At 42.6% G+C, this 16,869-nt stretch overlaps 1 protein-coding gene across 1 annotated transcript in view; it reads left to right on the top strand.

Moving 5' to 3' along the window:
• Xrcc5 (X-ray repair cross complementing 5) overlaps nt 1-16,869 on the top strand; it is a 92,862-nt gene that overhangs the window by 21,716 nt on the left and 54,277 nt on the right. The window contains exons 9-13 of the mRNA XM_050123763.1: nt 2,488-2,600; nt 8,410-8,472; nt 12,677-12,814; nt 13,693-13,783; nt 16,548-16,681. Of these exons, the coding sequence (XP_049979720.1) occupies nt 2,488-2,600; nt 8,410-8,472; nt 12,677-12,814; nt 13,693-13,783; nt 16,548-16,681 (539 nt within the window). The remainder of the gene's footprint in view (nt 1-2,487; nt 2,601-8,409; nt 8,473-12,676; nt 12,815-13,692; nt 13,784-16,547; nt 16,682-16,869) is intronic.

Below are 16,869 nucleotides of genomic sequence, written 5' to 3' on the forward strand. Positions count from 1 at the left end.
AATTAGGCACAGACCTGGCTCAGAGGGCCATATCTGAAGTGGCAGCTTGTATTTTCTCTCTTAATTGTCACAAAATAGTGAAGCAGACACAAAAGCTCTCGTAGTTACTTTGTTATTGCTGTGACAGAATATTTGACAAAGCAAAGACAAGAAAGTTGTTTTTTTTTTTCCTTTCTTTTTGTTCCTGGTTTGAGGGGACACTCTGGGCAGGGAAGGGACGGGTGGCAGGAATGCAAGGCTCTTGTTGCTTCTGCACTCAGGGGTCTGGTGCTCAGCTCTTTTTCTCATTTTTGTTCAGTTCTGGACCCCGCCTAGAAGAGGGCACCATCCGCACTCAGGGTGGGTCTTCCTACCTCAGCTAACCCAGTGTAGGAACTTCCTCACAGGTAGATTCAGAGCTTTGTTTCCATGGTGATTCCAAATCCTATCAAATAGATGATTGGCCATCAGAAGGACCAAAACTGAAAGATACTCAGCATACATAAAGCCACCCAGCTAGCAGTGCACAGGGCCAGAACTACAGCTAGAGCCGTGTTCCTCCAGGTCTGTCTGCCTTCCTCCATACTGTTCAGCAATGGGACTGAGAGATAGCCCAGAATTTATACCTGACGTTTGGGGACCTGTATACATCTGCAGTGTTCGGAAATGTTCCATTAGGGAGGTAGGTGTGACAGCTGGATTATTAGAAGGAAGAGGGATAGAGATGAGGGAACCAGTTCTTTGAGTTGTTGCAAGAAAGCTCTGATTATCTGGGACAAAAAGCTTTTTATGGGGGTGGCAATTGAGGGGGAAGTGTTAGACACTGGGTCATAGAGTACAGAAGGTCCTCTGTTCTCTTCTGCCACTTTCCTCTGTCCCCATTGTCTACTCACTATACTTACCCAGAGAAACCAGTAGACACGTGTGGGCCAGAGAACCGCTGTATGTTAGAGTCTGTTCTTTACTCCCTGACTTGTAGGAAGTTATTTGCATGTTAAGTAGAAGAACTAGAAAACACGGGTAGCTATAAAAAGCACTTTTTAGATGCTGTTAACTCAAATCAATGATTGATGACAAGAGAAAGTTAGAGACATAGTTGGCTTAGGGTCCGGGAGATGGGTTGGTGAATAAAGTGCTTGCCGCACAAGGATTCCCAGCACCCACATAAAAAGTAGGAGTGAGGCCGGGTGTGGTGGCCTACGCCTTTAATCCAAGCACTTGCCTGACAGAGGAAGGTAGATCTCTGTAAGTTCAAGACCAACCTGGTCTACAGAGTGAGTTCCAGGACAGTCAGAGATGCTGTCAAACAACAAAAGGCAACAAAAGCCAGGCATGGCAGTGTATACCTGGAATCCTGGTGCTGGAGAGGTGGAGGTGGGTAGATCCGGGGCTGACTAGCAAAACTGCTGGAATGCAGAGCCACCGGCTCAGGTGGAAACCCTGTCTCAAAAAGTGAACAGAGAACAATAGAGGAAGACGTGTGAAGTTGGCCGCTGTTCTCTGTGTGCACTCACAGGTGAGCACACCTGTGTACACACATGCACATACGTGTAGGTGCTCTTCCCTTACCTGCACACAGATGACTGGGGAAAAAGGAAGATGTTTGGTTTAGATACCACGCTTGACCACGTGTCATGTTTCCCTGTTGACTTTTGTTCTGGAATTTTTGAATTTGTTGTATGAAAATAGAACTTTTTTTTTTTTAAATTAAGAATGTGACCCCAGCAGCCTATCAGGAACAAATAGATATCGGACCACAGCATCTGCCTCTGAACTCCCTCTGTTGGTTCTTGGGCTTTGATGGTTCCTCTTGCAGTTGCATTGAAGAGATGCTGTGTGCTGTGTGTGCACTTTAGGGGCACAGCCTTCCAGAGAGCAGGTGCCATAGCACAGGGTTATGTGTTTGCCTTTTTTATTTTTTTTTACTTTTAGGGGGGGCATATGAGCTCATATTTATCCAATCTAAGACATTGAAAATAAATACAACTAAATTCCAATAATGAAATAAATTGAAACAAAAGTATAGAACTTGTCAACTGGATGCTTTTATGTAGAGTTTGGGCTTCTGCTAGATGGCTGAAAGCTTGTCTGTCTCCAGCATGTGCTTTGGACATTTTGTTCTGAAGATATCCGATGGGCCATTTTCTCTGTGGATCCAGGTTTCTGAGATTATGTTTGCAGCTGTGAATGTGTTTACAGCTCCTCCTTGTGCTGTAGTCAACACGGCTGTCTTCTGAGGATAACTAAGGTGCCGTGTTCGCTACAGTCTTTCTTCTGGGCTGGGTAATCATTAAGGTAACTAGACTGCAGAAGACACTACTTAAAATTGTAATTAGATTTTGGTTATCTGTATACGGTGTATGTGGTTTGCTTCTGCCTCTGCTTCCCCCTTGCTCATGGGGGCAGTAGAAGAAGGAGACTGCCCTGGAGTGTGTGTGTTGTTGATGTGTGGACAGCGCTCGTTTCAGGCTCCGTGTGCCTAACAGATGTTCTGCTCTCCTTCCCCAGGGTTCCGCTACGGAAGCGATATAATTCCTTTTTCTAAAGTGGATGAGGAACAAATGAAATATAAATCGGAGGGGAAGTGCTTCTCTGTTTTGGGATTTTGTAGATCTTCTCAGGTACAGCAATTACTCTGCAGTTGTGAACAAAATGCATGCCTGAGCTTTCGCTTGGTTATTTTATTTACAATTCGTACTTGTTTCCCATTCAGTCTTCTTACATGTAGTTTGGGGATGAATGTTACTGTGTTTTATTTAAAACTTTAATTTGTGTGTGCGTGTAGATGCATATGTCCACGTGAGAGGACGACCTTAGGTGCCCATTCCTTGGGCGCTGACCTGTGATCTTTTTGCAATGGGGCCTTTTACTGTCATTGAACTTGTCAACTTGGCTTGGCTGGCTGGCCAGTGAGCCCCAGGGATCTGTCTTTCTGCCTCACCAGTGCTGGGATTACAAACACTTGTGGGTTAGGGGGATTGAACGCATCCCTTTGTGTTTGCTATTTGAACTGTCTCCCCAGCCCATCATCTTTGATATTTGAAAAGAAAAACCAAGGGGCTGGAGAGATGGCTCAGTGGTTAAGAGCATTGCCTGCTCTTCCAAAGGTCCTGAGTTCAATTCCCAGCAACCACATGGTGGCTCACAACCATCTGTAATGAGGTCTGGCGCCCTCTTCTGGCCTTCAGGTATACAGACAGAACATTGTATACATAATAAATAAAATTTAAAAAAAAAAAAAAAAGAAAAGAAAAACCAAGATCTGGAGACTTGGCATAAACCTGAAGGCCAAACTCACTAAGCTGCTTAGGAATTTCCTCACCCCCCAGTTGTTTGGAGTTGTATGGCTTACTCAAACTGGTGTATATATGTGGAGTCTACCTTTGAATGTCAACTCAGTCTTAGAATATCATTTATTTATTTTTAATATATTTTTTAAAAATGTACTTTTTGTTATGTGTGTGTCTGTGGGGCTGAGTGTGGGCTTATGTATGTGAGTGCAGGTGTTCGAGGAGGGCAGAGGGGTCAGGTCCCTCTGGAACTGGAGTTACAGTCAGTGTGAGCCCCTTGACATGGATGCTGTGTCAAACTTGGGTCCTCTGGAAGGGGGGTGAGCTCCTAGCCACACTGTTGCCCAGTCTAGAATGTCATTGATTTATGTTGGGCACCTTTCTCCTCAATTTCTGGTGTAGGGTTTCAGGATGCGCACCTTATTTTTAAGTCATATGGTTTTTAAGTACTAAAGTGCATTTATATGAAGTAGACATATTGGGAAGTGCAACAGCTTACCATGGGATCCCACATACTCTCCTAGGAAGCATTGTTCAAAGATTCTTAGAGATCTAGGTTCGCTATTCTTGGGGTAGACTGAAAAATGATAAATCATAGATAATAAATATAAATATAATCTTTAAAAAATTTTTTCAAGACAGTGTTTCTGTGTAGCTCTGGAACTTACTCTCTAGAACCAGACTGGCCTCAAACTCAGAGATCCACCTGCTTCTGCCTCCCCAGTGCTGGGTTAAAGGTGTGAGCCACCATCGCCCAGAAACTATTATCTTTTTATGTGTATTTCTTCCTAAATTCCTAGGGATAAAGAGATTTTTATTGGAAAATTCAGGTGAGAATTATAATGAAAGTGAATGCCATCCAGTAGTCTGGATTTGAAATTCTTTATTCTGCTCCAGCACGCAAGCTTTGTGTACTTTTAGTGTTAGGTTAGTTCAGCGAAGTTCCATATTTTTACAAGTGTTTTCAAACTCATAAACCAAGGCTGACAGGGAGACAAGGAGACATAAAACAAGGAGACAAGGCTGAGTTTAAGAACATGAACAACTCTGCTCGAGGACCAGAATTTGGTTCTCAGCACCATGTCAGGTGACTCACAGTTGCCTATTACTCTCGTTTAAGGGTATCTGGCAGCTTCTTCTGGTGTCCAGGAGCATCTGCATATACATTTACACACACACACACACACACACACACACACACACACGCACTCGTACACACACATACACATACATGCACACACACATACAGACACACAGACACACACACACAATCTTTAAAAAGCAAATAAAGCAAACCTCCATAAGCCAAAAAGTGAGCAAACTTACTTAAAATCTCTAAGAATGAGTCAGGCATGATGGCACATGTCTTTAATCCCAGCACCCAGGAGGCAAAAGCAGGTGCTGTGAGCTCAAGGCCGGCCTGGTGGTCTACAGAGCGAGTTCCAGGACATCCAGGGCTGTCACACAGAGAAACTCTGTCTCGAAAAGCCAAAACAAACAACTCTAAGAATGTACTGAAATGAGATGTACTAAGTAAAAATAACTATTTTTTTGAAGTTTAGAACCCCTAAAATTTCTTTAAAGTAAAATTATTTACATTGTGAAGTATATAAGTTAAAATTTCTGATTATTAATGGCAATGCTTATTAATTTTGAGTGAAACTAACCTTTATACCAATTTGTAGAAATTGTCTCCTCTTTTTAAAAAAGATCTATTTTTATTTTTTATTTCAATGTGCATGTAATCTGTGAGTATATCTGTGTACCATAAGCACACAGTACAGGCAGAGGCCAGAAGAGGGTGGTAGGCCCCTGGAACTAGAGTTACAGATAGTAAGTTGCCACGTGGGGGTTGGGTATTGAACTTGGTTCTTCTGGAAGAGGAGTCAGTGCTCTTAACCACTGAGCCATCTCTTCAGCCCTCCTCTCCCTTTTTTTGAGACAGGTTCCTAATGTATTCCTGACTGGCCAGCAACTTGTTATGTAGACCAGGCTGGCCTCGGGCTCAGAGAGATCTTCTTTTGCTCCGGTTGCTGGGATTAAAGATGTACATTACCACATCTGACTGAAACAACCCTTTCTGCCTGTGTCTAGATAGACAGACAAACCCTACTCCACACATTCTAGTTCATACTGTGAATACTGAAACTCTTATGCCAGGCTGGAAGTGAGGGCCTATTTTAGCTAAATAACAAAGCAAAACAGGGAGAACAGAGCCAGAAAACAAAACAAAACAAAACAAAAACCAAACAAATACATTCCTTTTAAAAATATTTATATTAGCTTCAAATTTTACTTTTAAAAACTTGAAGTGCTTTCTGGATCAATTTTTAACTTCTAAATCAATTTTACTTTATTGATTTTGCTTTTGTAGGAGGAAATACTTTTATTCAAGTCTGGGCTTAGGAAAATGGGTAAAGATTGTCCATCTCAAAGAGAAGAATTCTCCTGCTCCTCAAAGTGAAACAAGGGTCTCACATGTTTCCTTAGATAGACGGTCACAGGCTCTACAGGCTTAGACATGCTGTTTATCTTTTACTCAGCAGTCATGCAGGGCTACTTTGCAGCTTTGTTTTAAAGTTCCATCTCAAACAAGTATCATGAAAATATTATCATTATAACTACCGTTCAGTGAATAATTACGGTGTTCCAGCATGTAAGCGTTTGATAAAAATTCTCATTTATTTACTATACCCTCTCAGGCATATTCTATAGTATGTATTTTTTTTAAGATTAGGAAATTGAAGATTAGCCCCATTATGTAAGTAGCCCAAGATCTTACAGTGAAATGGAGTGGATATGGATTTTGAATCCCCAAAGTCTGTGCCATTATTTATGTATTTTTTAAATGTACGTTGGTGTTTTGCCTGCATGTATGTCTGTGTGAGGGTGTTGTATCCCCTGTAACTGGAGTTACAGACAGTCTTGAACTGCCATGTGGTTGCTGGGAATTGAGCCCAGGTCCCCTGGAAGAGCAGTCAGTGCTCTTAACTGCTGATCTATCTCTGCAGCCCCTGTCTGTGCCATTATTTAAGTGGCACACTATTATTATTTATTATTTAGCTCATCACATGAACTAGCATGGTTTTGAGTAGCCCGCTGTACATACCTGCTTTCATGTATTATCTTAACCAAAGGCGTTAAACATGGTATTTTCCATGGGGAATATGACAAAATACAGATGTGCGCAGACTAGTGATTATCAGTTATCTTAAATAAAATCTCAGTGTCTTCAGCAAGAATGTTGATAAAATACCATTTCTGGAATGAATTGGTATGAAATATTTGTGTGTGTGGATGGTGATTGATTGTTTGCTAGCCAAGCACGCCACCACTGAGCTACACCGTGTGTGTGTGTGTGTGTGTGTGTGTGTGTGTGTGTGTGTTTGTGTGTGCTGTTTTCTTTAAAGTATCAAGCAGTTTTTCAGTTCTCTTGCCAAGTTGTCAGGTGTTCTGGGTATATAATTGTAAGAATTTAGCTATTGGCTTCCCTCCAAATTCTTTGCTGTTCTTTGAAAAATTCATTTAGGTGCGCTAGGAAAAGATAGCACTAACTATTTCTTAAAGATTTGTTTTTATGTGGCTGGAAAGATGGCTCAGTGGTTAATGTCTGTTCTTCCAGAGGACCTGGGTTCAATTCCCATGTGGCAGCTCACAAATATCTGTAACTCCAGTTCCAGAGCACCTGGCACCCTCACAATGATATACATGCAGGCAAAACACCAATGCACATAACATATAAGTAAATTTAAAAAGATCTGTTTTTATTTTTAATTACGTGTTTATGTGTGCACCTATGTGTAGATGTGTGCATATGATTGCAGGTGCCTGAGGAGCCCAGAGGTCATGGATCCCCTGGAGCTTTACAGGTGGTTGTGAGTCACCTGACGTGAGTGCTGGGAACCAAACCTAGGGATTTTGCAAGAGCAGTGTGTGCACTTAACTGCTGAGCCATCTCTCCAACACCCTCATTAGCTATTTTTTGAATAAATCAAAAAAATATAATAGGACTATTATACATTCTCACAGGGTAAGTAAATCCCTGTGAATATGCCATATGGAATTGTGGGGCTATTCTGGTGTGCCTTAGAACAGTGGCTTTCCGCTGGGAGATGGAAGCAGAAGTGAGGGGTATTTGAATTACGGGGACCTCACACCTCTGCAGCTGAGTGTTCGTGAGCTGCAGTTACAGGAAAGTGTAGTTTCTCAGCTTCAGAGGAAAGAGTGCAGGAAAACACGGATAAGAAACACTGCCAAGTACAGCTCACAACACTTTCTTCCAAATAAGCCCCAGGCTCCGGTTACGCGGATGGTGAGTGCTTGTTCTTGGTAGATGGGTGTAGGGATTGTGATTTAAGGAACTTTAAGATTCATCTTCTAGTTGGGCATTTGTAGAGTCTGTCTTACTGCATTCGGGAGGGGACAAGGACCGGCAAGCACGTTTTGTTTACCTGATTTCCCTGCCTCCAACCTGCTGAGAATGGTTCCTTGTTTTGGTCCCTGCAGTTCATCAGGTGCTCATCACTGCTCCTGAGGAATTTATTCCTAAGGGGCTGTATGAGACAGTCTTTGCTAATCTCTAATGTTCCCCTTTCCCCTTGCACCGTGTGGCTACCGCACTCTAAAAGCAGTGCTGATGAACAGATACTATGCACCTGTCACTCTGAATTGCTACTCACTGTTATGTCTGCCCAGGGTCTAGTATATAGACCTGGTTTTTCTTTTTCTTTTCCAAGATGTATTCATTTTTATGTGTATGTGTATGAGTGTTCTCCTGCATGTGTGTATGTACATCATGTCCATGCCTGGTGCCCTTTGTAAGAGCAGTAGCTGAGCACTGTCTCCAACCCTTAGACTTTTCTTTTGGTCAGTTCCTACTTTCCAGTTCTTGGCTGAGGTGTCAGTGTTTGCATGCTTCTTCTGAAACCCTTACAAGGAGCCCGGTTCTGTGTTCTTAGGATGTCATACAACATTGGACTATAATACATTGCATTGAATTCCTTCTGAGGGAACTTACAAATTGTTTCTTGCCACTCTTGATATAAGAACATTTTGAGTAGACATTCTTAGCAATGTGTGGCCTTACAGCTGTAAATATTTCTCATTCTGCTTCAAAACTAATTTTCCCCATCTTTTGTAGGTCCCTAGAAGATTCTTTATGGGATATCAAGTTCTAAAGGTCTTTGCAGCAAAAGATGATGAGGTGAGTTCGGTGTGGAACTTTGAGACAGTACTACAAAATTGAGCTGTTGTTTTAGGGAAGTGACTTGTTTTTGGTCCTTTTTTTGATTTCTGTTTTTGTCTTTGTTTTTTTTTTTTTTTTTTTTTTTTTTAAGGTTTTTTCTCTGTGTAGTCCTGGCTGTCCTAGAAATCTCTTATACCAGGTTGACCTCAAACTCAGAAATCAGCTTACCTCTGCCTCCCAGATGCTCGGATTAAAGGTGTGCACCACCACACATGGTGTTTTAAATGACATGAACAGTTTTCAACAGTGGTGGGAAAATCACCAACCTTTAACTCTGACAATGGAAAAATGATAAATGAGTTTGTTTTTGCTTGAGCATAAGACTGGAGGCCACAGTCTTGCACAAAGAGTAACCTTTGACCAGTCTGGCTTAGGTGTGGGCATTTCCTGTCAGGTGTTCAGGAGGGTTGGGTCTGGTTGACACTTGTTTAGTTTTTAGTGCTGGTGTGTGGACCTGGAGAGTGGGCCTGATCTGGGAATGGTTTCCTCTTTCCCCATGTTCTGAGAGTCTCTACTGTCAGGCTGGCCTCTTTCTGGCTGACAACTTTGATGACTTGCATGTCCTATACTCACACTTTGCTCCTTTTTTTCTTTCTGAAATATTAAGTCAACACTCAATATTTCACTGGTGTTGATTTTAACTGAAAATTTCAATACAAAATGCGTTTAAGAGAGTAAGCAGGCTTCTAAAATCCGAAAGCATGTGTATTAGAAAATAATGAATTTAATGTAGAAGATTGATTTGCGGTGGGAGTAGGGTATTGGTGACCTCTTTTCTCCCCACCTCTGGAATGTGGCTGGCTGCTCACCTAGTAGGTGGTCTTGTGATTGTTGTCTGAGAACAGTTAAAATTAGGAAAAGAAGATGCTTGGCTTCCACTTTACTGGTGGGGTGAGTTCATTACAACACATAGATGCCTTCCCATTTGAGAATTCTAGTTCATGGTTTTCTTCTGAATCAAGCCTTCCTAGAGGCTGTGCTGGTCTGGTCTGGTGTGTATTGTTAAACCATGACTTTTTAAACTTCAGCTGTGCATTTAATCCCCACTTGTTTTCTTTTCCACCAAGCAAATTCTGATGACTTCATGAGAACTGTTAGGAGGGCAGTGAGAAAATGTTCTGTTACAGAGCTGCATTGAGGCACGTGAGCTGCATTCAGATTTATCATATAAGTGACTAATTTCTGTTGTCAAAGTCAAGTGAAAACGTAGGGACAGGTTCCTCATAAAGCAGCTTGTGTTTGGAATAAGGACTGGGATTGCACTAGGATGCCTGTACATGGGCGTGGTAGCTGGTGTGCTTGAAGAACAGAGGAAGGTTTGCGGTTTTATTAGGATCGGGAAATCTGTACAGTTATTATGAAAGATATCCCATTGGCACATTGGTGCTCTGGCGAGTGGGTAAGCTCTGATTGGTGTGCTGTGGAAGTTCCTAGGTAAGGCTAGCTGCAAGGTTATAGCTGGCCGTCTGTAGTCAGTTACTAAGTACAAATAGATCTAAAGGTAGGGCAAGCTGTCTCTGATTGTTTCCTTGAGATAATTTGGGGCAGGTATTGGTGACCTGGGTGTTTTTTTTTTTTCTTCATAGTCCTTCGATTTTAATTTTTGTGGGTTGTAACAGATATGGCTTTTATATATTATAGGGTCACTTTGAAGGTTTTTTGTTTTTGTTTTTTTAAAGATACCTACCTTCATTTCTTAATGGCTCTTTGGTGTCTGTCAGTTTTTGATATGGTAGCCAAAAATTGGTATTATCTAACTGGAGCTCATGCGATACGTAGGAGAGTAGGGAAAGCGTTGCTGTATGAGAACTTGCAGTAAAAGCTGCATGCAGCAGGCTCGTGTGGGTAGACGGGAGTAGGAGGGCGATGACAGATGTAATAGCCGTCTTCATGCAATCTGGGGATGATCATGCGGAGAAGACATTAATCTGTGCTTCACACCAGAGAAGCGAACTGGGGCCAACAGGTGGGGGTTGCTCCAAGATTGCTAACTCCAGGTGGGTTGCTTTATGTGAGGTAGTCAGATGCCCGTCTCTGGAAGTTTGCCAGCAAGGTCTCCAATAGTACCCATCATGGTCATTGTAAGGGTTGTTAAAGCAGGTGAATATTACTGGTTTTCAATTAAAATATTCTGTGAATAACTCCTTAAAATTTTTCTCTGGCTATTTGCTTATGATTGTGTGTGTGTGTGTGTGTAGACTGTATACATTTATGTGCTGATTTGCACTGTGTGTGGAAGAGAAGGGGAGAGGAGGAAGAAAAGGAATGGGGACTCAGTTGAGTTAAATGCAGGACTAGTATTGTTACAATATAGAAGATAATCTTTAGCTGGGCAGTGGTGGTGCACACCTTTAATTCTAGCACTTGGAAAGCAGAGGCAGGCGGATCTCAGTTAGTTTGAGGCCAGCCTGGTCTATAAAGTGAATTCCAGGACAGTTAGGATTGTTTCACAGAGAAACCCTGTCTCAAAAAACAAAACCAACCAAACAAAAAAAGATCTTTAACCCATCATCTTTTATATTAAATATCCTGATTGGTCTTGTCAAAGACACACAAATTCAAATTTCAAACAAATTAGAAATAGTTTCTTCCTCAGACACTTTGCTTTTCTGGTCCTCTTTTATGAGACGTAGTATTGGAACATCACATCGTGTTTGCTACATGTCTCATTTGTACTAATAAAGAACGTATTTGCTCAGTGAAGTCAGAGTCCTCTTAGTTCTGTGACAGGGCCTTGGATAAACAGGGTTAGCGTAAGTGTTCCTTGAAATGAGGGAGATTTATCTCTTCAAATCTGTAGACAATTTTGATAGCAAGCTTTTGAGGCCATAGGTTTGTATGAAAGGGTGGCATGCAGGTTAGCTGTGGTACAGGAAAACTGCAGTGTTTGGGAATTGGGAAGATGAAACTGAGCAAGGCAGATCTAAAATGGGTTAGGAGACATGGTGGGGTTGTAACTAGAAGGAAATTACATGAACAGAAGCCCCAGGGGACACAAAGCACAAAACCCAGCCTTGCTACTGATCATCTCTACGAGGCTGGGGTAGAACTGTTCCTGGTTGGTAGAAGGGACTGACATTGCTCCTCTGGGCTGGAGTGGCAGTGATGGGCTTGAGAGATGGCACAGAAGTCGAGTTGAGGGATGAGGAAGGTATTGTCAGGGATGAGGAAGGTATTGTCAGGGGCTTTGAGGCCATAGTTTGGTTGAGCTGTTAGGGGAAGTAGGGATACAACAGGGAAGGGTAGTAGTGGTGTGGCCAGGTGAGGCGTCTGGCCGCAGTCTACGCCTGCATCTAGGAGAGTCTGTGTGGCCATGCTAGGGTTACAGGCACTTGTAGCCTAGATTTTTATGTGGATGCTAGAGACTCAAGCTTAGATGCCAGAGATTTGAATTAGATCTTTAATCAATAAGAACTCATTGAGCTGTCTCTCCACCCTCTTAGAAGAGTTTCAAAGATTTTTGACTCTTCAACTCATGGGACTAGATGAAATAATCACTAAGTTGAATTATAGAGCGAGAGGAAGAAAGGAAGGCGGAAAGTAGACTTTAAGAAGTAGTTGGAAGAAGAAAACAACTTGTGGAACAGTGGCCCACACAGAGTAGAGGACCCTATTAGTTCTGCAGTCAGACTGTGGAGAAAGAGAGTCAGGCAGGAAGCTATGGTGAGTCCACCAACCAAAGATTTGGCAGGTAGAAGTCATGGACTCTGGAAGGTAGTTTCATTAAGAAAGTAGAAAGCATAGCTGAATCAAAGAATAATCATGTTCTAAACAGATTCAGAAGGTTTTGAGAAAAAAAAGAGACACAGATTCTGTTTAGGAAGAATTTATAGAGTCTTGAATTTATAGAGTGTGGGCTTAAACTCAGAGAAAAGGAGGTCAAAGTTGTAGGGTCTAGTTAGTAAAGTCATAAAGAGGCACACTGAGATTACTATTGGATCCTGAATGTGGAAATGGACAGTTTTGTTTTGCCTGTTGGTGTTGTAGATGCAGCCCAGGGTTTTGTATATGCTAAGCCGGTGCTCTACTCCTGAGCTGTGGAGACTTAGAAAAGATGCCTGAAACAGGAAGTAAGCAGAGACCCCTGTGTGAGTGTCCAGGCCCTGCCGTTTGTGTGGACACTCATATGCTGGACCTGTGCTGACACATGTGTTTCTTCCAGGTGGCGGCTGTAGCCCTTTCTTCCCTTATTCATGCTTTGGATGAATTAAACATGGTCGCCATCGTTCGATATGCTTACGACAAAAGAGCGAATCCTCAAGTTGGTGTAGCTTTTCCTTATATTAAGGACGCCTATGAGGTAAACCTGCAGGCCTTTTTCGTCCTCCCCTGCCCCCTTTTTACCTTTTTGTTTTTAGAAATCCCCTTTTTGAGTATTGGGGATCCATCCCTTCCAACCCAGGGCCTCACACCTGCAAGGCTACTAATTTCCCCTCTGTCCCTTTGTTCTAAGCACTGCTTTAGGATCTCGTTAAAATACATATTCTAGTTCTGTAAGTCAGAGTGGGTCCTGTTTATAAATTTCTTGCAAACTCCCAGATAGCGTTGGGATTTGCTGATCCATGAGCCAGCTTTTCAGCTAGAAAACAACATGACTCATGAACGTATTTAAGGGTCTTTTTATTAAACCAGTAAAGGTGACGCAAAGCATTCTCCGAGTTCTCATCCTTTTGGCTCTTTCAGAGCCGTGTGGGAAGAGAAATCACCTCCAGTTTAGCCCATAAGGACCATGAATAAAGACTGTGGGTGTGGTTTTATTGTGACCCCTGTGGAGTTCAGTCTACTTGAGGCTCTCCTATTTAAAGTACAGATCAGGATTGCTTCGTTCCAGTTCCGCTGAGAACTCCATGTGGCCAGGCTGTAAGAGAAGGTAGAGATACTGACTTCCCAGTCAGATGTCCTGCCGTCCAGGCTCTTCCCATTTTTCCTGGTTGGTCCTGCATTTTGCAGTTCTTTAGCAGCCTTCCTTGAGACATCTCATTTGTATCTGGTATCTGTCATACTGTTTGCAAGTGTGAAGTTATTAGTAGGAGTCAAATACTTTATTTTACATGTGTCAGATTTAGACTAAGTTTGGAAGTATTTCTGCTGTGCCTCTTCCACAGCTCCTGGGATCACTTATATATAGTTCCATTAATTTGATGGCTTCTGCTTTTTATCTCCTTTCTTTCTCATTAGTGTTTAGTTTATGTGCAGCTGCCTTTCATGGAAGACTTGCGGCAATACATGTTTTCATCACTGAGAAACAATAAGAAATGCACTCCCACAGGTGAGTTTTTCCATTTAGCTCACTAATGGCTCTTCACGCATGCTGGTTCTTGGGAAATCACCTGGCTGCAGCTGCTGATGGTGCCAGGACTTCATGGGGCGAAGTAGTTGGATTCTAATCACACACTCCCAATAATGATGAAGATGGTTCAGCAGGTGTTCTGATAGGGCGCGGGTTCTCCTAACCTTCCCAACTGTCTGGTTCTCCCTTCTGACTTATGGCACACATCTGAGGAGCAGCTTGTTGGAGGTCTGTTCTCCAGTTGTGAGCAGAAAGTTTGCTCTCGCTGAAGCAAATTTGCGTCTGTCCGTGTCCTGCATGCAGTCAGATGTAGCTGGGACGACAGTGACAGTATTCAAAGTGCTGCCTCTGCTCTCTTCTTCCTTTATCGTTCACGGCCGCAGTTCAGTTCTCACTGTTGCTTGTTGCGGGCTTCCAGGAGTTACATCTGGCTGTAGATGTCGGGGTGCCAGAGTGATTCACAGTTATCGGCACTGTCTTCCAGGCAGCTCACAATTTGTGTAGTTGTGTGTGGGCAGAATGTCAACGCCTCCCCCTCCCGCGCCCCCCCCCAAATAAACAGCAATGAATGATGATAGAGGTTTTAGGAGAGATGAAGAAACAGAACAAACGATGGTGGATGCTTTACGTTACATACGGTATCATCCATGTCACAGTAGGGTTAAGGAGTGGGGAGGGGACTTTGCAAATGGGATTCTCTCTATGAATTCTTAGGGATCAGTGTGCTATAAAAATACCAAGAAATCAAATGGGCCCCAGGGCTAGTGTCCTTTCCTCCAGAGCTAGGTCTCTTTCTGCCATGGTGGAGGCATATGTGGACCTGAACATGAGAGGAGTCATGTACTGTTGAGTGCGTCTCTGCCTCCTGATTATGAGTTAAGTAATTAAGGAAGCGTTGGGGACTGAACTGAGGCCTCATGCTTTCTAGGCACCCAGTCTAGCCACTGAGCTATACCCAGCCCTCATTCCAAACTTGTTGAGAAGTTATTTTATGAATTGGCCCGAATCTGAAAGTTGAATATCTTTTGATCAGCTGACCTGTTTCCTGTGACTCAATGATTTTTCTTAAAGCTATTGGCACCTTTCCCAAATTGATCTTTAGGAATGGGTTTATAATACCAGAGAGATCTAGCAAAAGCTAGTGGGTGGGATTCACTGAATGTTTTCTTATGCAAGAAGTAGATCTGAGTTGCCTGATTTATCGTTCATGATGGTGATGGTTGTGGCATGCTTGACACCGCCTGTGGACATTTCAGACACAGGCAGCAGTGCCTCGGGAATGGAGACATAAGGTACTGTTGGGAAGTGCTCACTTCTCCACTTTCTACCCAAGATTGACGTTACACACAGTAGTTAGTTGGATGGCCTTGTGAACCGCCATGAACCAGCAGCCTGCAAGGCATACCGGTGATAGCACAGTCAGCTTTCCAGAGAAGACTTGCTTCTTGTCCACGTAGCTTTGGGCTGTGCCATTTGTATTGACTTGGTAGATTTTTACTGAAAGGCTCTCGCTAGGGATTAAGGAAGACATCTAAGGGAAATGGTCATGTTTCTGACATAAGGAACTTAAGAGTTTGAGTGGATGTTCTCAGGTGTCTGTAGACACCTACAGATTATGAATGTGCTTGTTGTGGTCAGGGTGTCGTCCTGTGACGCTGCTGGGCTCTGCTGACAGTCACACAAGGTCTTTAGAAAGCCTCGCTTAATTAGGAAGTGGTTCGTTGTTTGAAGTGTTAGAAATATTATCTCAGAGGATACTAAGTATTTTGTTCACATCTCCATAGGAGTTATTATACTTATTTATTTGTTTGTTTGTTTGTTTATTTATTTATGACAGATATTTTTCTGGAATGGACTCTTTAGTTTTTGATATGATACTCCATTGCCAAAGGCTCACTGAAGAGGTAGAGCTGGAAAAGATTCAGTCAAGAGGGCAGCTATTTGTTTTGTTTCCTTCCTTCCTTTTGTTTGTTTATTTATTTTGAGACAGGGTTTTGCTTTGTAGCCCTGGCTAGCCTGGAACTTTGCTATGTAGATTAGGCTGACTTTGAATTGCCTCTGCCTCCCGAGTGCTGAGGTTAAAGGTGTATGCTACTATGCTTGGTAGGTCAACTAATTTTTTTTTGACATTTGTTTGTATTTTATGTGTATGGATGTTTTGCTTGCATGTATGTCTGTGTATCATGCATGCCTAGTGCCCACAGAAGGCAGAAGATGGTGTTATATTGACTAGAACTAGGATTACAGCCAATTGTGGGTGCTGGGAATCATATCTGGGTCTTTAGGAAGATCGTCTGTGCTCTTAACCTCTGAGCCATCTCTCCAGCCCCCAGGTCTTTTCTCAGATGAGAAAACCAAAGGTCAGGTTAAGCACTTGGATAACTAGGGGATTCTTTTTTTTTTTTTATAAAAGAGTTTTTTTTTAATATTTATTTATTATTTATTTATTTATTATGTATACAATATTCTGTCTGTATGCCTGAAGGCCAGAAGAGGGCGCCAGACCTCTTTACAGATGGTTGTGAGCCACCATGTGGTTGCTGGGAATTGAACTCAGGACCTTTGGAAGAGCAGGCAATGCTCTTAACCACTGAGCCATCTCTCCAGCCCCACTAGGGGATTCTTGTTGGCAGAGCAGGTGCTGCGGCATTCAGAGGTGGAAAGCATTTGATTTGATGGAGAATAAATAGAAATAATCTTTTTTTTTTTCCCTGTTTGCTTCTGGGTTCATCGCTGTTTTAAGAGGCACAGCTGAGTGCTGTTGGCGATCTGATTGATGCTATGAGCTTGGTAAGGAAGAGTGAGGAAGAAGACACCGTTGAAGACTTGTTTCCAGTCTCCAAAATTCCAAATCCCGAATTTCAGAGACTGTTCCAGGTGAGAAAGGAGAGGTCAGCAGTTCTGGTTCTCTTTCCTTTCCTTTCCTTTCCTTTCCTTTCCTTTCCTTTCCTTTCCTTTCCTTTCCTTTCCTTTCCTTTCCTTTCCTTTCCTTTCCTTTCCTTTCCTTTCCTTTCCTTTCCTTTCCTTTCCCTCCCTCCTTCCCTTTTTCTTTTTGAGATGGCTGG

This window comes from Alexandromys fortis, unplaced genomic scaffold (assembly GCF_014885135.2).
Source record: "Alexandromys fortis isolate MF-2015 unplaced genomic scaffold, M_Fortis_MF-2015_v1.1 scaffold_220, whole genome shotgun sequence".
NCBI classification, from domain to species: Eukaryota; Metazoa; Chordata; class Mammalia; order Rodentia; family Cricetidae; genus Alexandromys; species Alexandromys fortis.